The sequence below is a fragment of the Callithrix jacchus genome, chromosome 14 (assembly GCF_049354715.1).
Source record: "Callithrix jacchus isolate 240 chromosome 14, calJac240_pri, whole genome shotgun sequence".
NCBI lineage: Eukaryota > Metazoa > Chordata > Mammalia > Primates > Cebidae > Callithrix > Callithrix jacchus.
The window spans coordinates 12312250-12339639 of NC_133515.1; the positions used below are offsets into that span (position 1 = coordinate 12312250).

At 39.1% G+C, this 27390-nt stretch overlaps 1 protein-coding gene across 4 annotated transcripts in view; it reads left to right on the plus strand.

Annotated features, from left to right (window-relative positions):
* The window catches only part of IL18R1 (interleukin 18 receptor 1), a 41860-nt gene extending 15422 nt beyond the window's left edge, over positions 1–26438 (plus strand). For 2 of the 4 annotated variants that reach the window (XM_078348868.1, XM_078348867.1), the window contains exons 4-10: positions 4262–4415; positions 10032–10094; positions 13257–13371; positions 14404–14543; positions 17530–17691; positions 22131–22289; positions 24216–26438. In XM_078348868.1, the coding sequence (XP_078204994.1) occupies positions 4298–4415; positions 10032–10094; positions 13257–13371; positions 14404–14543; positions 17530–17691; positions 22131–22289; positions 24216–24571 (1113 nt within the window). In that variant the 5' untranslated portion in view covers positions 4262–4297 and the 3' untranslated portion in view covers positions 24572–26438. Of the gene's footprint in view, positions 1–677; positions 844–4261; positions 4416–10031; positions 10095–13256; positions 13372–14403; positions 14544–17529; positions 17692–22130; positions 22290–24215 lie in introns of all 4 variants that reach the window. The other 2 variants (XM_008980196.5, XM_008980199.5) reach the window with 2 other exon arrangements.
* The last annotated feature ends 952 nt before the right edge of the window (positions 26439–27390 follow it).

Sequence of the window (27390 nt, forward strand, 5' to 3'; positions counted from 1 at the left end):
CCCAAAGTGCTGAGATTACAGGGGTGAGCTACTGCACCTGGCCTAGTGATAGTCCTGATCACTAATTTCTGATCAGGAGGAAAAACAACTATAAAATCTACTCATACTCATTTTCAGTCAGTAAGGCATTTAAAGAGCTAATTCAATTACACTGAGGGCAGCAACTCCAGACTTTGGTTTATTCAACAGTAAGAGAAGGGGATTGGAACAAATTGCCTTGAGAAACATAAAACCTAATGCATATACACACACATTTAGAAAACAACATCAGGAGTTTATAGACCTTGTGAAAGCAATGCCACCCTCCCATCCTGGACCAAGACTCTCTGAAGTCTTGGTCCATCACGGAAGATCATTGACATTGTATGACATCCATAATATATTGTCTGCGGTAGGATATGCACGTGTGTGTGTGTTTGTGTGTTTGCGTGCATGTGTGTGTTTCTCTGTATGTGTAGACTGCTCAGCTTTTCATTTTTTACCTCCTACTCCCATGACAGTTGTTAAATTTCTTGATCCTCTGAACCAAAAGGAGGCAGAGCAGGGTTTGCACATCAATGAATCGATCTCTTTAAAAAAATAAAGGAAAAATATAGCATCGGTTACTAAAGGGAAGAGGGTGATATTTGCAAAGTTTCTGTAGTATTATAAAATACCTTTACACCTTTATTCCATAGAAATCATACTCAGGAATGGAACTTAAATGTCATCAGAAGAAATAAACACAGCTGTTTCACTGAGAAACAAGTAACTAGTAAAGCTGTGAGAGTTAAAAGATTTTTGCAGATAACCTGTGCAAACAGTTACTATCAAAAACTGATCAACAGCACATCATTGTATAAGGTAATGCTTTTTATAATACTTTAACTTTAAGACTTGATGGAAAAGATAAAATTCCCAAATCAGGGGCTGAGGGCTACCATTTTGCTCTCATAACAAAGAAGCTGCCTGACTGCACATGGCCCACTGGAGGTGTTTGAGCCAAGTTCCTCACTGGCTTGTTGCCAAGAGCTGATGCATAGTATTGATATGTATTCCACAGTAGTTTCCCTGGATTTGGTGTTCAATAAATGATCACAGCTTCCTCTCCCACACCCTTCCTTCATTTTCCTTCTCTTTCAATAAGTTAATTTATAGGAATGCTAGTTTAAGGATTTCCATTTCTGCTGCCACATATACTTAATATTTAAAACTCAATTGTATATGTTTTTCTGAATATATTAGTTTATTTTATAAAATTAGAAGATGGAAAACTGAAAAATGAAGAAAGCAAAAATCATAATTTCATCAGTTAGAGACTTTGTGGTTTTTTTCTGTGAAGATCTGGTTTTTAAAAGTGGTCTATTTTATTTTATTGCTTTTTTCCTCTAAAAATCATGTGTTGACTATCCCTTCACATCTTTAAACATTCTTCTAACCATGGGTTTTCATTTTGCATGTGCCTGGTTTCATCTAACTAATCCCATTGTTATTGGACATTTGTGAATTTCCTATTTTTCACTATTATTTAAAGGTGAAAATGATTACCATTTCCACAAATCCTTGGGTGTTTATGTAATTTGTCCTTCAACCAAATCCCTAAATGTAGAATTATTGGATCAAAGGCTGTGAGCATGTTTATACGGCTTTTTCTCCACACAATCAAATTCATCTCCAGGGAGTAATGCCAATTTTACCCCACAGTTGATAAAAGAATCCCAATTTTCTGTCACCTCCACAACACTGGGAAATAATACTCCTAGAATGTTTAAAATTTGATATGAAAAATTTCTAAAACTCCTAGTGGTTTTTTACTTTTCTTAGTAATAAATTAAACTTTTGTATATATTTATTGGATCTTAACCACAATAAGGCAATTTTGTGGATTGCCTATTTTCTCTGTTTTCTTCAGTTGAATTTTAAAAGCTCTTACACACCATTAAAAAGCATACCTCTTACTTGTTGAATTTTAAAAGCTCTTATATACCATGGAATACTGTACAGCCATAAAAAACGATGAGTTCATGTCCTTTGCGGGGACATGGAGGAAGCTAGAAACCGTCATTCTCAGCAAACTAACACAGGAACAGAAAACCAAACACCACGTTCTCACTCATAACTGGGAGTTGAACAATGAGAACACATGGACACAGGGAGGGGAACATCACACTCCAGGGGACTAGGAGAAGGATAGCATTAGGAGAAATACCTAATGTAGATAATGGGTTGATGGCATGTGTATACCTATGTAACAAACCTGCATGTTCTGCACATGTATTCCAGAACTTAAAGTAAATAAAAGCTCTTTTATACCATGCTATAGGAATTATATATGCACACATATATACAGTGTGTGTATAGAGTGTGTGTCTGCATAAAAAACATACACATTCCTATCCATGCACACACACAACACGAATTGTGTAGTTCAGGGATCCCCAGTCCCTGGGCCACCCCCCATCACTCACATTACCACTTCCTGTCAGATCAGCAGTGGCATCAGACTCTCACAGGAGCGCAAACCCTATTGTGAACCAGGCATGAGAGGAATCTAGGTCGCACACTCCTTATGAGAATCTAATGCCCGATGATCTGTCACTGTCTCCCTTCACCCCCAGATAGGACCATCTAGTTGCAGGAAAACAAGCTCAGGGCTCCACTGATTCCACATTATGGTGAGTTATATAATTATTTAATTATATATTACAATATAATAATAATCGAAATAAAGTGCACAATAAAAGTAATACACTTGCATCATCCCCAAACCAACCATATCCCTTCAACCCCCCCCCCACCCTCGTCCATGGAAAAATTGTTGTCCACGAAAACAGTCTCTATGTCAAGATGGTTGGGGACAGCTGATATAGTTTATATTAAATAACAAATATGAATAATGTGCTTCTGTCATGGAACTTTGAAGAGCTGTAAGAGAGAGTGGTCTGAACAGAACTTGGGAAAGCTGAAACAAGTGATGATGATTTCCTTGAATCTTTTGTTTGTACCTTATGCTTGAGCACTGTTTATTTGTGGTTTTCAAAAACAGCTCTTATTCTGAAATGTTTTCTAAATATTCAAGCCAGTACTGAGTTGACTTGATTCTATTTCCCATCAATGTACAAATGTATTACAGTACATTTAATTTGTACAATGTGCAAATGTATTACAGTACATTAGTGAGGCTTGGTGTGCCAAGTTTTAAGAAATTCCAAAATACAGATACTTAAATTAAGAACACTGGTGCAGCAAGGATGTCTAGCTAAACAATTGACCACGGGCTAAGTATTCTAAGCCTGTTGACTGACCATGATTTCACCTGAGAGCAAGGAGGGTAAATCAGTAAACCGTTAACTGGAAAAGGAAATGAAGTCTCCGATCTTTTCTACAGCTTGGAAAAATTAGTCTGGTTCTATAAAACTTTGACTTATACATAAATAATTTACTGATGTGAGGTACACATGTGGGTGCTTCATGGGCACATTCTATGCATAATGGGTCTAGCCCCAGTGGCTTCCAGCTCCGAGGAAGAAGTCTGTGGGCAGTAAGTTCTCTTTGCCTGGCATTTGCAGAAACAGTGTCCATTGGTCAAGGATGGCCATTCAGCCCTCAGCCTTCCAATGTGGTCCTTGGGTGGCTCTGGGACCTACCTCTGGATATCAGATGTCCTGGATTGAAGAAAGTGATTTTATTTATTACAATTAGTATTAATTCCTGTGACATGTATGGAAATGTGTGTGTGTGAGATAGAGATGTTTGAGTGTACCTATGGATTTAAATATTGTTGATGCATTTCTAATAAGCTTGCTGGCTTCTGGTGGAGGGTGTTAAGGGCATGGGTGGTCTGCTAGCTACTCAGTTCTCTGAGCAATTCTCCTCCCACCCCACTACCCACCCCTGGGACGCATAGTCTGGAATATACAAAATTGGACTGAACACGTGGGAAACAGAGATGTCACTCAAGCAAGGATTTTTGTTGTAGTGTTTTCTCTGTCTCTGTCTCTCTGTTTGTATCTCTCTACATGCGTGTAAAAGAGAGGTGAAAGGAAATTGATGAAAGCAGCTACAATGCTTCTATTTCCCCATGCTGTATTTCCCAGTATCTATTAATAACAACAATCATAACAACAGCAATGGGACTGCTTTTGTCTCAGTAAAAGTAGTATCAAGTAACAGACACATACACAGGAATTGCTACTTTCCATTCTTTTTTTCTTTTTCTCTAAAGATATTTAACTCAAAAATTTGGATAATTAAGTATTTTAACTTGCTTTCTTAAAAACAGAACTGTAAAAAGCTACTGGAGAACAAGGGAAACCCAATGATAAAGAAGAATGCTGAGTTTGAAGATCAGGGGTATTACTCCTGCGTGCATTTCCTTCATCATGATGGAAAACTATTTAACATCACCAAAACCTTCAATATAACAGTATTGGGAGGTAAGGGAAATCTTAGAATTGGGAAGCAACAGATGTATTTTAGTAAAATGGAATTTTTTTATTCATCAAAACTGTGTAGGAATTGAGAGCCCACTTAGTTGGGGTTGTGACCACATCACTAGTTCAAATATAAGGGTCAAAATCTTGATTTTGGTGGACCTCTACTTGGCTGAAAAACAACCTCTTTTTGGGAAGGAAATGAAAATCTATATAAATAAACCGCACATAAGTCAGCTCTTTCTTATATGATATTTGAGTAAATTCTGGAATCTTTTGTTGTTAAATTTACATTTTCACACCATGAATATTTATTGAAGACATCTGTAGTCAATAAACTGTACTTAGCACAGTGAGGCAGGGAAGCAAGGAAATATGAGATGAAGTGAGCTCTGTACTAGTCTCAAGGGATTTGATTATAATCAGGAGAGGCAATAAGGTACCTGAAGGTGCCACCGTATCAAACAGCATCATCTGTGAGGCTGCAAGAGTGCAGGGAGACGTTGGAGGAAGAACAGATGCAGAAGGCTCCATTTGACCTTGGAGCCTCATGAATGGGGGAAGACCTGCTGGGGAAAGGGCTGTCTGCTGAGAGAGTGTAAGGAACACTGATGTGCTGGTGGGAAGGGAGGCATGCTGGACCCAGGCTGTGTGTGATGGAAGAACAGAATCCTGGGACATTAAAGGTATTTAATTAAACTCACCCAGTGAAGATATTCATCATAAAGCACAGCCAATAATTGATCATCCAGTCTCTTCTTGGAAACTACCAAGGAAATGACCAAATCACACCAGCGTAATCCAGATTTTAGTATCTGATTGTCAAAGTCTTTTTTTCTGTTGAGTCCAAATATTCCCTTCTTATAGCTTCCAACCACTGATCGGTTTGCCTTCAAGAATTCCATAGACTAAGTCTGGCCTCTTCTTAAAATGACAGCTCCTTTGTTGATTTGAAGACAATGGTTTATTCAGCCTATATTCCCCTTCCTCCCATCATCCTGAGGAACTGGAAACTGTAACACCTGTGTGGGTGGCTTGTTCAGCAAAATCTGTGGGCTCACATTTGGTAGAGCCTTTGCTTTAGCAGCATCTTTCCTCTTCACTACAACCGTGTAGCCATATACGCCCACGTATTGCCAGGGTAACAAATTACCCCAAGTTTAGGGTCTTTGCTAAAATCAAGGTTTTGGCAGGATTCGCTACTTCCAGAGGCTCTAGGGGAAAATACATTTCTTTGCCTTTGCCTTTTCTCACTTCTAGAGGCCACCTGCAGTTCGTGGCTTGTGCCACTGCATTTCGGAGTCAAACACATTCAATTTCCCTCATCCCATCTCCTTTTTGACTCTGACCTTTCTGTCTCCCTGACGAGGACCTTGAAACTACATTGTGAGACTACCTAGATAACCCAGGGTGATCCCCCTGTCTCAAGATCTTTAATTTAATCACATCTAGAGGATCCTTTTGCCATGTAACATATCATATTCATGGGAACTCCGGAGTAGGATGTGGGAGACTTTGGGGTCTATTATTCTGCCTGCCACAGCCCAGAGCCTAAGAAACCCAAAACTGAATTTTTAAACTCAAAAACTTAAATTCTACGTATAATCATCTGCCCTGGGCCAGGCCAGTGGCTCATACCTGTAATCCCAGCACTTTGGAAGGCTGAGGCAGGTAGATCACAAGATCAGGAGTTCAAGACCAGCCTGGCCAACGTGGTGAAACCCCGTCTCTACTAAAAATACAAAAATTAGCCAGGCATGGTGGCAGGTGCCTGTAGTCTCAGCTACTCAGGAGGCTGAGGCAGAGAATTGCTAACACCCAGGAGGAAGAGGTTTCAGTGAACCAAGATCACGCCACTGCATTCCAGCCTGGGTGACAGAGTGAGATTTAATCTAAAAAAAAAATCATTTACCCTAAATCTCCAATTTTACTTTCTTACATGTATTTTTATTCTTATATAAATATCTGTTCCTTTGATTCTTTCAGAACCTACACCCTCTCTCCCACCATCTGCTTTCCACCTATCAGCAACTCTTTCCTTCCATCTCTGACGAAGCCATAAGAGTATCTGTTATTAAAAGGGTACTTGCTATGGGCCAGGGACTGTGCCAAGTACTTGAGTTGAATCATCCCATATCATCCTCACAACAGTTCTGTGAGGCTGTGGCCTTGGGTGAGTTAATTTCCTTAGTTCCTCTCTGCCTCAGCTTCCTCATGATGAAATGGGACAGTAATGGTTCATCCCTTGTAGGGCTGGTTGACGATGACTGAGTGAGTGAGTCTGTGTACAGCTCTAGGATGGCTCTAGGGACAGGAAGAGCTCTGCTGTAATGACCATATCCCACGGCTGGGTTCCCATACTTCACCTGCAGCACAAGATATTCTTCTCCCATAACTGTCCATCTTATTTTTCTTGTCTCCTTGGAGAATGTCAACTGAGTCTCTCAGGACTCTATTTAATGTCCCTCCTCCTTCATGCCCCCATGACCTGTTGTTTGTATTTCTGATTGCTGTCAGAGTTGCATTACATGTGTGTCTCTGTCAATAACGTGAAAAGTGTCTGGAAAGCTTTGCACTGAGTTCTGTTCCTCATCTTTGCATCTTGAATACCTACGACTGGCACTTGGCACATAATAGGTGCTCATTACATGTCTGTTGTATGCATTATTGAGAGAGCAACAACTCCTTCAATGCTACATACAACAAAAGGTCTAGACACTTCACCATACTAGCTATGCTTTTGGATTTGGTAAAGTTGCTATCAGTTTACAGAAATTAGAGCTTGTAGTTAGAGAGGACCATCAGGAGGTGTTCTGGCCTGTGTTGAGGACAGTGGGACTCTGAGCTCCTGCCTTCTCCATGTTGTGTCTTTATTACGGTACACTTGCCATCACAGATGGAGATCTCTTACCTGCCACATGGTGACTGCTGTAGTGGTGGAAAGCTGTGATACCTCTCCTCTCCATCATAAGGGTCATGACAATGCTCCCATAAAAAAGACAGATTAACAAGAAGCAAGCAAAACAAATTTATTTAATCAAACTTTTCTGTGACATGGAAGCCTTCAGAAATGAAGACCCCAGGGCTGGGCACTGCGGTTCATGCCTGTAATCCTAGCACTTTGGGAGGCTGAGGTGGGTGGATCACCTGAGGCCAGGAGTTTGAGACTAGCTTGGCCAACATGATGAAACCCCATCTCTACTAAAAATATAAAAGTTAGCTTGGCATGGTGGCAGAACCTATAATCCCAGCCTCTTGGGAGGCTGAGGCAGGGAGAATTGCTTGAACCCAGGAGGCGGAGGTTGCAGTGAGCTGATAATGTGCCAGCCTGGGTGACAGAGTGGGACTCAATCAAAAAAAAAAAAAGAAAAGAAAGGAAGGAAGGAAGCAAAGAAGGGAGGAAGGAAGGAAGGAAGGAAGGAAAGAAGGAAGGAAGAAAGACCCCAAGACTCAGGGAAAACAGTGTTTTCTTTTTAAGTCCTTAGTCTCTAGAAGCATGGACAGCCATGTAGAAATGTGATTGGACAAAAGGGTATGACCTAATGCTAGTAGACTCAGTGAAGAAACCCACCAAGACCTGTCTGCTCAGATTCTTCTTGGCCTCTCTGTTACATTTCTTTTTCCTGGATAGAAGGCAGAGGGCATTAAGACCTACTGTCATACCAAAGAAGGTCAAAGAATTTTTAGCCAGCTCCTAGACAGAAAGACAGAAGGTTAGAGTCATACTTCTAGGTTTTATGTCTTATTTTAGGGAAATGGATTCTAGTTTTTATGATCTGCTTTTGGGAAGAAGAAGTCTGGTTTCTATGACTTGCTTTGGGGAGAATGGGAGCATGAAGCAGGAGGGCAGGAGAAGGTCACAGAGATCTTGATTTTGAGGCTTTCCAATGTCCTTTAGTTTAAAGTACTCAACCTGCTGAAACACCATACTTTGGGCACTGTTTTTGGAACCCAGGAGTACCACTGCCTTCAGCTCATGCTCGTGAATCAGTGACCCGAATTTCCACCGGGCATCTGCCACTTTCCTGGTCTCATGCTCTGGCTGATCTGGTAATGTCTCCTACTGCTGACGACCTCTGTGCCATTTTTATTCTAATGCTAGCCTCCTAGGCAGACTGGTCACGTCAAGGGTATGCACTGAAGTGCTTTCTTCCTTTTGTGACCTACATGGGACTACATTCTTCACCTTATACCAGTTGTGCAAACTCAGGGCTGACCTGGATTTCCTATGATATAATTTGAGTGTTAGGAGACAGCACCCTTTGCTCAAGATGTTCTTCACACTTCCCCTTCTCAAATCTTCCATGCAAGTTTCGGGGAGAAAAATTAATCCAGAGAAAGGTAGTCAGTAGCAGTTTTCCCCTTCATACAGAAATTGCCTCCTGCCTCTTTGTCTTTGAATTCAAGCCCATGTTGCTTCATGCTGCCAGACCTGAGAGTTAGTTCTTTCCCTAGATACATCTCAGCTCCTCTTGCCTGTCTGCCAGAATTTCAGGCTTGCCCAGAGACTCTGAATCCCGGGGAACCCCGTCCTGACTCTCAACCCCAGGGTCTACTGTGCTGATTTCATTCTCCTGTTCTTGCTCACACATCTGCCCACTGCATTCTCCACTGCTCACTCTGTGGCACCGCACTTTCTGAGAGGGCTCAGGGAGGTGTGGAAGCTGCAGGAAAGCTTTTGAGTCCCACTCTACTCCACTTGACCAGGCATTCTGCTTGCTGAGCACCCACAAGTTCCAGAAGGGCTGCTCTGGTCATTGTTTGGAAATGCCCCCAAAGCACCGTGGTTACTAGAAGGGAACAGTCCTGGTCATGAGGAGCATTACCAACGCAGATATCGGGGTCAACAATAACTTAACTGTGTACCAATTTAAATTTATGACCACAGCTGCTCTTAGGGTTTGCAGTTGTCAGCTGCCTTAGGCAAGAGCCTGCTGAGTGATGATTTACTTCCCAAGCATCACCAGATGGGGACTGAGAAGACAGGATTTATGTGCAGTCCTTCCAGTCGAGGTCAGAAGCCACTCAGGAGCAAAGTAGAACTTGGCCTATAGGCATGGACTTAACCAACAGGGCTAGGGCTGAGGTGAGGCCCCTGGGGCACAATATGGAAAGGACACTGCTCTTAGCATCCTGCCAAGGAACAGTGGGCACCTAGAAGGATTTGCTTTTCTCACCCTGTCTTGATCCCACGCCCTGTAAATCCATCACAGGCCAGCTGAGGAGGACAGATGGAGGGAATCATGACAGAGCAGAAAGGCTCTTCCCAGTGATTTTGCATGGTCCAAGTCCTGCATGTTTGATCGTCTGGGAGTCAGGCAGCAGTGGAGGGGCATCTTCCTCTGCCTTTTAGTTAAAGTGAGCAGAAGCTGCAGATTTGAATGAGAGGAAACCAGGAACAAGGTGCTTTAAGCATCTCTGTGAGCAGGGAGTTGATGGAAAATGAAGCAACAAACAATGTATCTGCAACCTTTAGTTAATGCAAATAGGATTCAAGTGAACGCAAACTGCTGACTACTGGAATCTTTGTTACATGAAATGAGCACATTCTAATAGATGCTTGTCTTAGAAAAGCTCAAGGCAACACTAATATATTTGTCTTTTCTTTTTCACTTCTAGATAGCGGTTATATAGTTCCGGTTCTTCTTGGATCAAAGCTTAACCATGTTGCAGTGGAATTAGGTATACTCCAACAGATGTATATTCTGTGTTTATGAGTAGGGGACATAATACAGTCTTCTAAGGGTAAATATAATTCATTATTGAATGACAACAGATATACATTTCATATTTAGTGAATAACATTACAAAACTAGATAAAGGGTAGCATTTTTTGAATGTTGCCACTTTTAACCTGACTTAAAAGAGGCAACATTTTAAAGTTCAAGAGACATTGGAACTGCCTGTGGTCTATAGACTGTTTTTGCCATCCTTTTATTTAACTGTCTCTGTGGTCATTTCTAAATTTGAAAATTCAGGCTAGGCATGGTGGCTCACACTTGGAATCCCAGCACACTGGGAGTCCAAGGTAGGCAGATCACTCGAAGTCAGGAATTTGAGACCAGTTTGGCCAGCATGGCAAAACCCCATCTCTACTAAAATTACAAAAATTAGCTGGGCATGCTGGCACGTGCCTGTAGTCCCAGCTACTCAGGAGACTGAGGCGGGAGAATTGCTTGAACCTAGAAGGTGGTGGTTGTAATGAGCCAAGGTCATACCACTGGACTTCAGTCTGGGAGGCAGAGCAAAACTCTGTCTCAAAAAAAAAAAAAAAAAAAATTCAATGAGAACATTCTGGAGAGATGATTCAAACTAATTTAGTGGTTTCAATGTTTGATTAATTGATTGAGTTTGAATCAATTGACTGAATTGACTATATGTATATTTAGGGCTTGTCTAGCTAGATCTTATGAATCAACATGTCCAATTGAGTAATTTCTTTCAAAAGAGGAAAAAAAGAAGGAAAGGAAGAAATTCACATATACTAAGTATGCTAAGCTAGGTATTGTGCTAGGTCATGGAAATATATTATTGAATTAAATCCTCCAAGCAACACTGAGGCGTGTATTCTCATTTTATGAATTAAATAACTGAAGTGCAAAAAGGCTAAGTAACGTGTCCAAAGTTGAATCACTGAAAAGTGGCAGTCTCTGTTGATTGCTTCCAAAGTCCACACCTTATAACCACAGTTGGAGCCACAGTGGTTTATATGACCATATGTGTCCATTGCAGCTGGGGTCCTATGATATTTGTACCTGAGGTTTACCTGCTTTATATTTTTATTTATTTCTTTGTCTTTATTATTTTTCCTTCTACTCAGTGGGGCTTAACTTGCACCTTTTGTTGTAGTTTGTACACATGAAGAGTTAGATAATTAATTTTAATTATCCTCTGGTAGTATATACATTCAAACTCCAAGTTTCCCAGTAAGCACTACTTTAGCTGTTTGTCATATTTTCATACTATTCAGTTTAAACCATTTCTTCAAATTTCCCTTGTAATTTGTTTTTCCACCAAAAAAATGTTGTTTTAATATTTCCAAATATTTGGAAAACTTTCTAGTCATTGTCTCTTGTTGATGTCCTCTTTGGTTTCATTATAGTCCAAGATTATACACAGTGTCATTTCAACCTTTTGGAATTTGTAATGACTTACTTAAGACCTACAATATAGTATATTTTGCTGAATGTTCCAAGGGCATTTGAAACAAAGATATAGTCTATAGGTTTTGGTTTTATTATTCTTTAAATGTTAATTTGGTTAAGTTTGTTAATGGTGCTGTTCAAAAAATTTATATCCTTACCAATCTCTTATCTGCTTGTTCTATCTGTTTCTGAGAGAGACATGAATATTTCCAACTATTAAGGTCAATTTGTCTCTATCTTCTTTTGTTCTGTAAATGTTTGTTTTATATACATTGGAGCTCTTATATGCCTACACAGATTTATGCTTGTTGAATTGGCACTTTTGTCATGATGAAATATCTCTCAATATCTATCATAATATTTCCTTTCTCAATGCGTTGCTCTGTTATATGAAATAGTCACTAGTTTTCTTTTGCTTGGAATTGGCATATTTGTCTTTTTTTACATCCCTTTACTACTAACTTTTTTTTGTTCTATACATAAGTGTCTCTCATAAACTGCCTGTATTTGGATCTTCCTTGAAATCTGGTCAGTATGATGTTTAGTCCATCTGTATATTTAAAATTACTGTTATAGTTGGTATATCATATATCCATGATATAAAAATATTCATTTTATTCTTTTTAAAATATATTACACTTTGTTGAAAATGACCATATTTCCATCCACTCGTTCATCTTTTTCTCTATTTTCTTTCAAACAGTTATTTTGAGTTTTTATCTGCTAAATTCTTCATCTGTAGGTCTGCTTCTGTTATCTATCTTTTCTATTGATTATTGTGCACATTTTCTGTCTCTTTGTGTGTCTCTTAACTTTTTATTGTTGATCTTTGTGTATCAAACAATTAAAGTGAATACAGTTTGTGCTATTTTTTCTTACAAGTAGCCTGAGAGTTTGAGTATCTCAGTTGACTCAGAACTGAGCTGGGGTGGCTGGGATGTAGGTATGTTAGATCCAATCTGCCTTCATCTCTGATAGCTGTAGGGAGAGGGGTTGCTGCGGTCATGTGTTTGTTGCAGCATTTTCTCTGATAGGACTTGCTCTCCCAATTACCATGAAACTGCAAGTGATACCATGCAGCCTATACAGTGTATTACACTGTCTGAGCACTTAGCAGTAATTCTGCAAGCTTGTGCAGCTTCTGAGAGCTTCACTGCATGTTCTTGTCTCTATGAGAATCTTTCTTTTTATTCCAAACTAAAGCAAATTCCTCCATGGAATGAAATGGCTACCTCTCTTAGCTCACCATGGAAGGGATCCTTCCCAAGTACATTTTTAGTACAAAAATTTCTCTTTATTTTCTCTGCACTTTGATGTCTTTAATGTTTGGTTAATTTAACTTTTTTTTGGATTTGTCCATTTGGTTTATCAAGAAGTCTCAGTGAGAGTATTGTCCTGATGCTACTACCTGCTAAACTGGGTACTGAAGAGAAAATACACTGATCACCTTAAGTTTTAATAGTCGATTTTAAAAAATGTTCAAAAAGAAGCCAAATCATATTTTGGTGATGGCTTGTAATTGCTACCTAATTCTTCTGCTTTATGTATTCTTTTAATTTAAAACAAGGCATATTTATTCTCTTTCTGGGATGCAGCATCATGATTTGCATTAGGTTAACATATATTGATTATATTGTTTTGAAACTTTTGAGAAACCTGAGTTTCTAAAATCAGAACTTTAGTTGCCAACTTTTACCAGGAAAAGATGTAAGCCTCAACTGCTCTGCTTTGCTGAATCAAAAGGATATACTTTATTGGATGTATGAAAATGGATCGGATGTTAATGTACATGAAGAGAAAGAAATAAGAATTATGTATGTATATGTGATATATATGTCATAATATATACCATAGAACAATCATATTATATATAACATCATATTAAAACACTGGGTGGCTGATGTATATTGGGCTAGTTTAAATTATAATTGCAAAGTGCATATTTTATAATTATGATGGCCATACCCTAGGTGGTTGGATTATGCAGAAATGTATTGCCAAGATCTAAGCTGGAAAAGAAGGTCCATAAGAAGGCCAGTGAGGGTACTTAGCATCACCTTATAAAGTAGCATTTGGTCAGTCAGGATCCAATGGAGATGGGGATTTTACCTACCTTCTTAGAAAAGAGCAGCTACTTAGGCCATGATTTTTTTCTTTATTGAAAAATTTGTTAAGTTGTTTATTTTTCTAATATGCCAGAAAGGTTCCAAATTGTATGCATATTGATACTTAAATAGCCTATATTCTTGCATTAAGAAATGGTCAGACTTATAAAAAGAAACAGTTGAAACATATAGTCACTTAAGCTTTTCTGAATGACTTTGGGTCATACTGTAATTATTCATTATTGTACTGATACACAACTTAGCCTAAGTTGTCTAGCACCTTAGCTACACTTGTTGAGGTTTTTTTTTTCTGCTTTTTACACATTTTTTGGTATATTCTTTGTTACCATGCTGGCAGCTCTACATTCTTGCTGACACTTGTCTACAAGCTCTTTACACCATAAAATCTGGCTTGTTGCCCAGGAGCAAGCATGTGATTCATGCCCAATACATGTTGAATTCAGTTGAACTTTGTGGATATCCTGCCAGCATATCTCATCATCAGCCAGGTAGTTGACAGCACAGTCCCCAAATGACCTCATGAGGGCTGTTTTTGTCAGTTCTGATGTTCCACAGAGGAGGGGGGCATTTATTGTAGTCCATGCTTTAAAAGTACTGACTAGAAAGGGAGGAAATAATTTGGGCAACATTGCAGCTGCCTTCCAGCATTTTAAATGTACAAATTCCCCTCTCATGGGCAAAGAACAAAGCCTAATGCTAAACTATTTTCTTTTCTTACAGGACTTCAGAAGGGAAATGGCATGCTTCAAAAGCATTGAGAATTGAAAATATTGCTGAACACAATCTAAATTTTGCATATAATTGCACTGTGACCAGCACAGGAGGCACAGACACCAAAAGCTTCATCTTGGTGAGAAAAGGTGAGAAAGATTTATTTTTGGAGGTTCGGGGAAACTTAGCTCATTGCTGCTGAGACATCTCTCAGAGGTGATCACATCCTCATTTTCCACATTGGAACCCAGCTCCTGGGAGGAGAAATCAGCCACCTTGTGTGATAGGCATTCAGTGATAGAGCTGGTGCTCAGCTCTGCGGAGCCCCTCTGTCTCATGATGCCAAACAGAGATTGGAAACACAAACTCATTCACTTGCTCTCACAGTCATTTCCACCTTATGTGGAAATCAGGGGGCCCAAGCAGGACAGCAGTTGAAGCTTGGGCATGAAGATGCTGAGAGTGAGGTTCCTGGGGAGGCCATCAGGACAGCCCCTGCACCCAGCACTGCACCCAGAGAAGCCAGAGGGGAGTTTGCAGATCTGTGTGGGGTGAGGCCAGTATATGCTCTGTGTGACTGCTGCTCCAGCCAGCCACAGCAGGGCACCAGGCTCAGGGGCTTTGTGCATGCACATTTATTTAACAAGGATTGACTGTGCCCCCATCCTGGGTCAGACCCTCGACTTGGCAGGCAGACCATCGATAGCCCTGATCTGTGGGTTCTTAAAGTTTTTCAGTGCCCGACCGATGGAGGGCCCCAGGATCGCCATCCCCTTCCTCCACCAGAGTAACACAGCCCAGGGCCTTCAGCCCAGTAGCTGCTCAGAAATGGCTGTCACTGGAGCCAGAAAGCTGTGGTTTCCAGTTGTCACTACTCATTCCTTGTTCATTCCCAGGCTCCACCATCAACTCCCTGGATATGTAGGGAAAGGTCAAGATCTGCAAGAGAGAGAGAAAGGGAGAGAGACAGAGACTAACACCTTCAGAGACAGACAGAGAGAGGGAAAGACAGACACAGAGACAAGAGAAAGAGATACATGAGACAGAGGGACAAACAGACAACTCTGAAGAGATGAAGACAGAGATAAGAGAGAGAGAGATGGAGACACAGAGAGAGAGAGAAATAAGAGAGACAAGAAGAGACACATCTAGAGGAACAGAGAGAGAGGGAGACAGAAAGAGACACAAAGAGATGCAGAGACAGAGAAATGAGAGTGAAACAGACAGACAGAGTAATGGAGAGAAAGATACACAGCAGACACACACAGACATGCAGAGAGAGCCACACATACAGCCTAGGCCTTGGCTTTGTGACAAATGGAAGGAGTGGGACAGGAAGAGTACAAAGGCTGGAAACCCCCTCCAGCTGGGCTCTCCTGGTGCTCGGGGGCAGCTCCTTAGCACACATGTTTTAGAGCCGCCTCTCTACCACATGCACTCATAACAACAGCTCACATTCCATACATGGTCATTACATGACAGGATCTGGCGGAGCTCCTCCCATGATCTCATCCAGTCTTAACGACAGCTTTATAGAGGTGAAGAAACCTGCCCAAGGTCAAATGGCAGGTAAAGGTATTGAAACTCTGAACTGGAATCTGTGTTCACTCACTCTTGAGGGAGCGGGGCTCAAATCTTGTTTTTGTTGGACCATTGCCTGGGTAGGCTTTCCTGGGGCCTGCTCACCACCAGCCGCCTCTCCCCTCTTAGAGCGGGGCAGGAGTGTTCTATTCCTGCCCTAGACACTTCCAACCTGTCAGTTCTCCTGCTGCTGCTCTCACAAATGTAGGCTTAGGAATTGGAGCTCACAACCCACCATTACCCCGGGAGGAATTGCTTGCCAATGTGTGTGTGTGTGTCTGTGTAAAAGTGTGACACAGTTATAACTCTGCAGTCCTTTCAAAGGTACAGGAGCTCCAGACCCTGGCTCTGTCCAGAGTTCACTTATTAAGCAACATTAGCGGCTTACCTGAATCCATAGTGGAAAGATACAGAAAGATAATTTCTGAACATTGTACCAAGATGGCAAAAGTTTTAAGCATGTTTATACTTATTGACCTAGAGATGCCCCCACCATTACAATGTATTTTAAGAAAAGAATTAGAAATATGGATAAAGGTATATGCATTTTTGTGTATGTATGTACATATATACATGCATATATGTGTATACATATAAAATGTACTGCAACTTTATGTATATTTACTACAAATTCCAATCAATCTAAATTTTAGAATGTTATGAATTTTAATTTTAATGACCTATGAAAATGCTCATAATATTCAGAAATAATGAGTGATTACCATATGATCTCAGTTAAGTAAAAACTTTAAGAGACAGAAAGAAAACCCAGAAGGAAATATTCTATCATGTTGACACAGCCTTCGCCACATTGTGGATGGTTGTTAAAAATTACTTTATTCTTTTTATTCATCTGTGTTATCTTATATTGTCCATAAGGAGCATAAATGGAATCAATCTAAAAAATGTGACTTTTTTTTCCAAGCGGCAATTTTATACAAAGAACTTGCTAAAATTCCAAGAGCTGTGTGCTATATTAACTACTTTTTGTGTAATATTTCATTTAATCTTCCCCAAAGGAGCAGCCTTAGAAGTGAAGCAGGAAGTGTTAGTATCTTCATTTTACAGATGAAGGTGCTAAGGTTTAGGGTCATCCACGATTTTTCCTACAATACAAAATAATTGATGGAGCCCGGCTGCAAACCCAGACAAATGTCAATCCAGTACTTTCTCTTCTCGCAAAACTATTCACCTCTATTTATGTTCTCAACGCATTGATAAGATTTCTGTGAATCCCTGTGTATTTCAGCTTAGTATCTCTTTGCCTGAGAAATCTGATTTCCACTGGTATGGACAGAATACATTACTATGTAATGTTTCACTTCAGGTCTCTAAATATCCTTGTACACATTTTTATTCTTTAAAAACTTGAGTAGAATTATCATACTCCAGACTAAAGGCAGGAATGTGGAGTCACTCAGCAGAATGTGTCAGCACTTTGCTAGGCAACTACTGCATTACAGTTAACAGTAAAAATGGACAAGCACGTGGCGATGGGCAACACTGGTAAGATTTCTTGATTATTTTCTTTTCCCTTTTCTTCTTCTTTTCTAGCAGCCATGGCTGATATCCCAGGCCACATCTTTACAAGAGGAATGATCATAGCTGTTTTGACCTTGGTGACAGTAGTGTGCCTAGTGACTGTGTGCGTCATTTATAGAGTTGACTTGGTTCTGCTTTATAGACATTTAATGAGAACAGATGAAACATTAACAGGTAACACATATAATTCTGGGATTCCTTATCATATAGTCTGAGTAAGAAATCAAATAAATAGACATTAATCTTCATCTTATTGAGATGATGTTATAGAATTAATCTGTGGGAGAGGTTTTCTCTGGGAAATATTGCTCTGCCTGTGCCATCCATAATGAATGTTGGTTGTGTCATCTTTTTTTGTGCTTACTTATGTGTTGCCCAAAATTGTCCTGATTGTCTCGTATAATGTATGTCAGGGCCTCCTAAATGCCCTAGGAGATGCTTGAGCCCAGAAACTGTATATCTGAATGTCTCTGTGCACAGATCACCTTGGTACCTTTATAATATTCAATAAAGTTGCTTTAAGTTGGATTGAATTGTCCTATCGCTCATTATTTCAACCTGGCTTGAAATAGATAGATAAAGGCTTACATGATGGACGTGTCAGAACCCCGAGCTGGAAGCCAAATGATTTTGGTTCTGGTCGTCTAGATCTGCCAGTTTTTATTTGCTGCTATGTTGACCCACTAGCTCTATGCCTCAGTTTCTTTATATTTAAAGGTGACTAGAAGTCCTCAGGTTTCCAGATAATTACTAATCGAAAGGAAGTCTGTCTAATTCATTGCACTTGATTTTGTTTTTGCATGTGTGTGTTTGCAGCAAAAAAAAAAAAAAAATTCACATAGTTCGAAACCCAAAATATCTATGAAATTATACAGCAGGAAGTCCCCCTTCCAGCCTGGTCCCACATCTATGATTCCCACCTTCCCCCTTTATTGATAATGTAAATATGGATTCTTATTCCACTCCCTCTTTTAAATAGAACAAATCTTGGCTTAATATGCATATGCTTTTTAACTTTGCTCTCTTATACCTTAAACACACTTGCATGCTACTTTATAAAGAAGTCCCTCATTTTTTAGGGCTGCACAGTATGTTATTTGTGTAGAGATACCACTGTTTACTTAGCCTCCTTTTGATAGACATTTGGCTTGCTTCCAATCTTCTGTTATTTCAAAAATGCTGTCATGGACAGCTTTATTATTTCATATGTATGCAGTATGTCTCAAGGAAAAATTCCCCAAAATGGAGATTCTGGAATACAAGGGGGAGACATGGCCGTTATTTTGATAGATAGTCAGTTCATCCTGCCTACCGCCTTCAAAGGATGACAGCAATTTTTTTCCCATAACCTTGCCCAAAACCATTTGGAGTTGTGCCAATCTGATAGGTGAAAAGTTGTATCTAAGTGACATTTTAATTTGCATTTCCTTTACTATGCAAGAGTATGAGCAACTTTTAATTTGCATAAGGCTCCTGCATTTCCTTTCTCAACACATCCATTCATATCCTTTCTCTATTGTTCCATGGGGTGAAGACTTTAATTTGCATATTTATTTCTAGGGGCTATTTATATTTTAGGGAGTTTAGCCTATTAACTATAATATGAAATACAAATATTTGTAATTTGTCTTTTGACTTTGCTTGTAGTGGTGTGCTATATAAAAGACTTTTTGAAAAACATACTCAGATATATCTTTTATGCTTTCTGGATTTGGGCTCATAAGTAAAACAGCCTTCCTGACCTCAAGTTATACAGAAATTATATTAGTTCCTCTGAGATTTTTATAGGTGTAGTTTTCACATTTGGAACTTTAAATTGAACAACATAAAATTAGCAAGATTCGTGAGCTTGGAGCCTGTATGTACATGTGTGATTTTGCTCTGGGGAGAGAGGAGGTCCCAGCAAACTGGGAAATCTGTATTTGATATATTCCGAATGGTCTCTGTTTGCATAGAGCAGCGTTTGTCTTCAAATAGACATTGACTAGCTCCTCTCTTTCCAACTTTCTGGAGCTAAGATTTCTTTTTTTCTTCTCCATTGTGTTTGACGTAATTTCCAGGTAGTTTTTTCACTTCACACTTCTTAACTGTCAATATGGCAGTGCACAGAGCAGAGACATTTACAGACATGCTCTAAATCAATTTCATTAAATTATGGTCCGTGAACAAATGCAGTCCATGAAAAGGACAGAAATGCAGATATAAGTCTGAAAATAAAAACTTTTATAGCAATTTAATACTGCTGCAGTATCTAAGAAAGTGTTCAGTATTGGTTTGTGAAGGACCGGAAATGAAACTCATCAGTCAACAACAGAAAAGGCAAATTAAAATTAAAAAGTGGCCATTTACCATGCAGAGTTTGAGAAACTTTACTCCTTGAAGTCCTAAATATCCATTTGAATTATGATTTCCTTTATAATTTCCCCTTATGTTTGAATATAAAGAATAAAAAAATTACCATTAGCTTTCAAATTCCTTTTCTTTTGAACACTTTACTCTGTCAATTCTCAAATCCACTAAACCTTTTACTACCTGGATTTAAAATAAATCATAATATAAATTAGCAGATTAATATTTAAAAAATTGCTTAAAATAAGAAATTTGAAAGCAATTGATAGTTGAAAAGCTAATTTTTCATAGGTAAGAGCAAAGCTATATTACATGTACTATAAACCCATATTTGATGAAATTGTCTTCCCAGCTTATTGCAATCTGCTACATCACAAGAAAAATACGCCTTTTAAAAACGTGTGCTCATTTAATTGTCTTCCGTGTTAGTGTCTGTTTTGTCACTGATACAGTGACAATCCTAGTGGAAGCACTAGCTCTTACTTAACTAGTAAGTAGTTATATTTCATAGCAGTTTAAGAAAAGTATGGAGAGGACCTACTTGCTGATTAATAACTGGTTTTATTTTTACCAACATTTCGTACCTTTTATGTTTATGTAAGCCTAAAATGTTTACCAAATTTTTTCATCTTTTAAAACATGCAGTTCTGCAAAGCAATTGCTTTAAATCAACAATAGTTTCTAACCCAAACTGTTGAACAGAATGCTGTAGGTTGAACTGAGGAAGCTTTTACCAGAAGCTGAAAGGGTCATTTGGTGAGTGTTAAGTGCTGTGGAGGATGTCAGGCTGGGCTGTTGAACATAAATGATATGGCACCATAAGAGATGTAGATCTGAAATGGTTTTGTCCTATTAGATTTTAACAGGGGATGCAATTATATGTAGCCTGTAACTCAGTAGCAAATTCATTGATCCAGATAATATACCATGCAGAAATCTTACCCCTCTCCGGTCAAAACAATCATCATAGGATAAAGACAGACCATTGCCCACTGCTTTCCTTCTTTCTCTACAGATCCCAATTAGCATTTGTTGCATTTTCTAGGACTGACTCAAAATTTCCTCTTTTCAGAAAGCATGTCCATTGGGATCACTCTTTATTCTCTGGCCAGGTTATTTTGTCTGTGAGTTTTGTTAGTTTTATTTTTTTGTTTGTTTATTATGCCATTTTTCTTCTGCTAATGTGTTGCCTGTAACTTTTCTCAAGTTGTTGCATGGGTCCGCTTTGCTTTTTCAAATAGATTGGATGAAGCTAGAAGAGAGACTGGTATCATGTTTTAATTACCCAGTTAGGAGCATGGTCTTTGTTATGTAGAAAAAACATTTCCTGCTGAATTTGTTCTGTTTAGTCACCTGAGTATGGTTCCATGATCAGAAATCAAATGAGAGGAGATGTTATCATCAGTGAAAATCATCAATGGATCAGAAGTTTTCCTTTTGACATCTATATTCTGTAATATTTAAAAATATCACAGCATGTGTTCCTACAGCATGTTGTTTCATTCACCTCTAGTTTTTCCCCACATTACAGTGTAAACTGCGCTGCTTCTCTCTTCACCTTCTTCGGGGTCTTTTTGAGTTAAGAGATTGGGATGGTGGCAGAATTAGTGACACAAGTAAACCAGGGTGAGATTTTGCTTTCCACTCCTGGAACGAGGACACATTTGGGATCCTGGATTTCTAAGGAACTGAAAGACTTCAGTTCCTTTAGTGCCTGGATCTATGGCCCATATGTCTCTCTATTCCTCTATGGTGTCAAGCAGTGGGATCTCAAAGTAGTTCCTTAAAAACACATTGGCTAACTGGTTGCTTGGTTAGCATGGGAGATTTAAATATAAACAACTTTTTTTTTTTTTGAGACAGAGTTTCGCTGTTGTTACCCAGACTGGAGTGCAATGGCACGATCTCAGCTCACTGCAACCTCCGCCTTCTGGGTTCAAGCAATTCGCCTGCCTCAGCCTCTCGAGTAGCTGGGATTACAGGTGCACACCACCATGCCCAGCTAATTTTTGTATTTTTAGTAGAGACGGGGTTTCACCTTGTTGACCAGGATGGTCTCGATCTCTTGACCTCGTGATCCACCCGCCTCTGCCTCCCAAAGTGCTGGGATTATAGGCGTGAGCCACCAAGCCCGGCAAACAACTTTATATTTAATTTTTCTTTGTTGATGATTCTATACTCATTATCTATGACATTCACTTATATTTTTACTTAAACAAAATTGTGTTTACACATGAATTAAAAGTGTCAATCTTACCTCCTAGATGGAAAAACGTATGATGCTTTTGTGTCTTACCTAAAAGAATGCCGACCTGAAAATGGAGAGGAGCACACCTTTGCTGTGGAGATTTTGCCCAGAGTGTTGGAGAAACATTTTGGGTATAAGTTATGCATATTTGAAAGGGATGTAGTGCCTGGAGGAGGTAAGAGGGAATGTCAGACAGAAAAATATTCGAGATAGTTCCTTTTTAAAAAGTGAATAAGCTAGCCCTCAGATGGCTATCCCATTTTCCTTAAAAACAAATGAATAAGGTCCTTTAAGCCAGAAATAACCAGGTAAGTCAACAATCGATAGTGAGAAAACAAACTACTCTGCTTCCAGTAGTCTTTTCTCTTGGGCACTGTTCTTTGTGTTTCATGATTCTCTGAAAATTTGGGGAAAGGAAGAGGGCATCTCCTTTTCAGAATCAGGTCCAGAGCTGGTGTTATCATGAAGCATTTATTCAGAAATGACCCATGGTAAGAATGTCTATACCATAGCAGCAGTCCCTAATTTAACACGTGTAGTGTGGACTAGTTAATTCTTAATAGTAATTCTTACTAGAAATAAACACAGGATAATTATTACTAGAAAAATGCATGATTTTTATTGTGTTGAAATTGGTTATGAAATTTAAGTAGAAAATAGGAAAATTTAAAAGGGAAAAATAAAAGGGAAGTGGCGATCCCCATCAGGTCATAACTATGAAATTCAATGTTTTTTTATGAATATAGGAATACAAACGGCCATAGTGCATATATTAAAGCAAGTTACAGTTAAAATTTTTAAAAATGAGTAACATTTTTAGGTTTTCTTTGAAGTCTTCCAGAACAGACATTTAAAATCTGGGGTCAAATTATTCTGGATATTGATGCTTAAAAAAAACACAAATGTTTTATTGGCACCATCATTCATTTATTAATCTAATATTAATTGGAAACCATCCCTATGCCGAGTTCCGAACTGGGCATTACAGATATAGCAGTGAGAAAGGAATAGTTACATTTCTACCCAATATTCCAAATTAGAAGGGAAAATATTGCTAACTTACATTACTGTTTAGTAATAAACAACTTGTCAAAAAGATAATATGCCAGATTATCAGATGCATACATTGTGGTATTTTTCACTAGTGTTTTTTTTTTTTTTTTTTTTTTTGCATTTAAGAAGGCATATCATTGCTTACAAAGCATTTATTCTGGGCCACACAACAATTTACCATATTTCCGTTATTTTCTAGGGGTCTTTCTTGAAAATAGATTTATTCTTAATTCGTAAATAAGAATCATGTTTGAATATTCAGTTGTAATTAGGTGTGGTTAAACCATTAAACCTCTATTTGAGAATAGTGAGAGGTCTAGAACAGGGGTGAGCAATTTACCAGCCATGGGTTCCATCACGCTTGCAGCCAATGGAAACACAGTCACACACATGGGTTTTCACATTGCCTGCCTCTGCGTTTGAGTTACAATAGCAGTATTAAGTAGTTGTGACAAAGACAGTGTGACCTGCAAAACCTAACATATTTACTATCTGGCCCTTGGTAGAGAAGTTTGCCAATCCCTGGTCTAAAATAATGGATGATTTTGTTTGGTTGTGCTTTTTTGTCTTTTAATCTTTAAATGCTGGTTTTAGCATGCTCTTTTATGCTTGAGGAGAAACAGGACAGTATAATAGTTAGGAAAATGTATTCCACTTGGGTTCAGATTCTGGTTCTGCCATTTTCTACTGTGTGACTCTGGGCAGGTTACCTAACCACTCTGTGGTCTGGCTTCCTCGTCTGTTAAATGGCAGTGATAACAATATCTTCTCTACAGGGTATTATGATGATTAAATAAGATAATATACCAAAAACACTTAAGATAAGGTATGGTATAATAAGTGCTAAGTAGGTGTTCATTATTATTGTTGCCTAAATATTTTTTTAAAGAAGCCTATAAAATTGAGGACAAATGGCTTGTCTTAAAGAAAAACTTATTAATGAGGTTAAGAGTTAAACAATATAAAATAGTACTGTGCAAAATGATTTTTATCTCATGCTGCCCCTTTCCGTTATCTTGAATTAATATGGCACATTTTGCATTTTCAGCTGTTGTTGATGAAATCCACTCACTGATAGAGAAAAGCAGAAGATTAATCATTGTTCTAAGTAAAAGTTATATGTCTAATGAGGTCAGGTATGAACTTGAAAGTGGACTCCATGAAGCATTGGTGGAAAGAAAAATTAAAATAATCTTAATTGAATTTGCACCTGTTACTGACTTCACATTCTTGCCCCAGTCACTAAAGCTTTTGAAATCTCACAGAGTTCTGAAGTGGAAGGATAAAAATTCTCTTTCTTATAACTCAAGGTTCTGGAAGAATCTTCTTTACTTAATGCCTGCAAAAACAGTCAAGCCAGGTAGGGATGAATTGGAAGTCTTGCCTGTTCTTTCAGAGTCTTAATCTTCAGAAACGCTGAATGCCAAAAAGAACTTGAGATATTCTGGGGACTGAGCATATGAACCTGTTTGTTACAAAGGCTGTAACTCTAAATATTTAACTGTAAAAATCCTGCTCACAATTTGAAGATGAAACTTATCGTTAGGTGGACGGGAATAAGACTAAAGGTTGAGCTGTGGGCTGTGGCCATGTGCTCCCAGAAGACCTGGAATTCAAGAAATGGAGCTCTTCTTTTTCTCCCTCTTCCACAACTGGGTGCAGCTGCTCATACTTAATCCCATATTCAGCAAGTGTGAAGCTGGGCATGAGGCAAAATAACCTATGCCTTACAAAGGGCGCATCTCCAAGAGTTTTAATCCCAGTGATTAATTTAAATGAGGGGATTTTAAGCACACGAAGAGGCATTTTCTGGGGACCAGTGGGTGACAGAGTAACTGAAATGCTGCTTTCACTCCCTAACACCGTGGATCTGGTTGTGCATGGGATGTGGGAGGAGGGGCTGGCCGGGCCTCAGCCTCAGGATGCATTTAAGGTATCCCAGCCACAGTTGCAGCCAGTGCTTCTTGAAAGCCCAGTAAGGCCCTGCAATGCAGAGCCTGCTTATGTGGATTTATGGGAACTTTTTAAAAGGACCCTGGAATGCCTTTTTATCTTTCACAAGAGACACAAATTCTAATTTAGAGAATTAACTGGGCCTTTCACTTTTGATGGTTTGAAACATTTGTTGATTTTGTGTGAATGTTTATATCAAAATGTTTGCCAGATTGTATTAGCCATCGAAGAGCAAAAACAACAACAAAAAAAAACCTGATAGTTACTTGCTTGGTTTTTAAAAGTTACATGTTTAAAATGCCCCTAGCATGAAGGCAGCATGGTGTGGTGGTTAAGACATGGGCTGTGGAGCCCATCATGAGCTCCAATCTTGAGTTTGCTGTTTACTTCTGCGACCTCTGGAACCTTATCCAATCTCTCCATGCCTCAGTTTCCTCATCCGTAAAATTCGAATTTTTGATAATTGGACCTACCTCCCAAGGGTACTAAATGAATAAATATAAGTACTTACAGTGGTTCCTGGCACAGACTCAGCAGTCTGTCAGTGTTGCCATGACTATTTTTATCATCATTTTTAATGATTTCTTAGATCGATTATTTAGCAGCGGACTAATGGAAGCTACAGAGCAGGGAAGGGAAGCAGATCTAGGGAGGACAGCAGTTTTGATTTGAGGATGTTTGCACACGTAGAAAAGCATATTAGAGAAGCGTATCTAGAAGGCAAAAGATATTTCTCCATTGAATATCTGCCTCTTTTGACATTGAAAGACACATGTCTTTCTCCCTAAAGGGAGCCCAGCACTGGGAGCCTTCTTGATGAGCTCAAAAATAATAGCTATCCAAGAAAAACACTGAGTGACTGTGAAACCATCAGTTTGGAAGCCTGGTTAGAACACACGGGAGCAACATGAATGTTCTACAAAAGTTTAAAGCTGAGACTGTTTCAAATAGATGTGGTAGATATTACTGAAAACCAAAGAACAGTGGAATTGTGTGTGCAAGAATGTGATTTAATGTTTGTAGTGCTTACAATTTTGTGCAACAACTGGATGGCTAAAAAGGATAAAATAATTTAATAGCTCATATTTTATGTGTGAAAACGTATTAGCAAAAATATATAATTAAAATAAATTTTATTGCTATAGCATAGTCTCTAATACATAGCATGATTTTGCTTTTCTCTTTTATTATACTTGCTTTAAAATAATTGAAGCATATTTTGTATTAAATGCATTTCAAGTTAAATGTGTTAAATGTATATATTAGATGTGTTTTAAAATGCATAAAATACTTTGAAATACATTAATTAACTATTGTTCTAATGCCTTTATTTTTTAAATGTCTTGACGTCTTTTTCACTTACTTTAAGATTCCAATTCCTCATTCTCAACATGGACTCCTACCTGTTGTAATAGAATACAGGTACCTCTCTCTTTTTAAATGTCAAATTGACTTGCACCTATCTTCTGTTTCACACCTTTCATCCAGGAGCAAAATAATTCCCTTCTGTTTCTCAGAAGCCACTCAATACTAAACACAGGGACTTATACATGATAAGTCTTCACATGTCAGTTAATTACTGGGCATATTTCAAAATTCTGGTGTAAACATCCCAAACCAGGACCAACAAATAACTTTTCAGGTACAAAACATCTTTCTTTTCCATGGTTCAGATGCCCTTAAACTGTGAAGTCTATTTCAGAGAATCAGAACAATCACCTCTCTAGGGCATGTGAAGAAACGCCTCCTACATGGCTGTCATGTCTTAGAAACATGTACTCATTAGAGCTGTATCCTCTCAAAGAAGAGAGAAGCCTTAGGCCCCACAAATTCCAAACCCAGGAGCCTGAGGCATGGTAAGTCCAGGAACTTGACCACAGTCGCACATGAGCAGCCTGACCAGGTTGGCACAGGATGGCGTATGGCCTCCTCTTGGAGATAAGCATCTTGGAGACTGCAGGCACTTTTCTGGGGCTGACAATTTAGACTAAGAGGGCCTAGGGCAGGGGCCTGCAGAGAGGAAGCAGGCTGCCTAGGACTGGCTCTGAGGAGAAAAAGAGATGGAGAGGGATGTTCAGGATTCCTTATAAGCCATTAAGAAAAAATAGGTATTCAAGTTCAGTGCAGGGTGAAAGTGCACACTTGATGGAGCATGCCTGCCCACTGCGGCCTCTGCTGAGATACAGGGAGTTAGAACCCCCGGCATCTGCTAGGAGCCCCGCCTGTGTTGATGCGAATGACGGGCCAGTTGGGCTTGCTGGGGCTCTCAG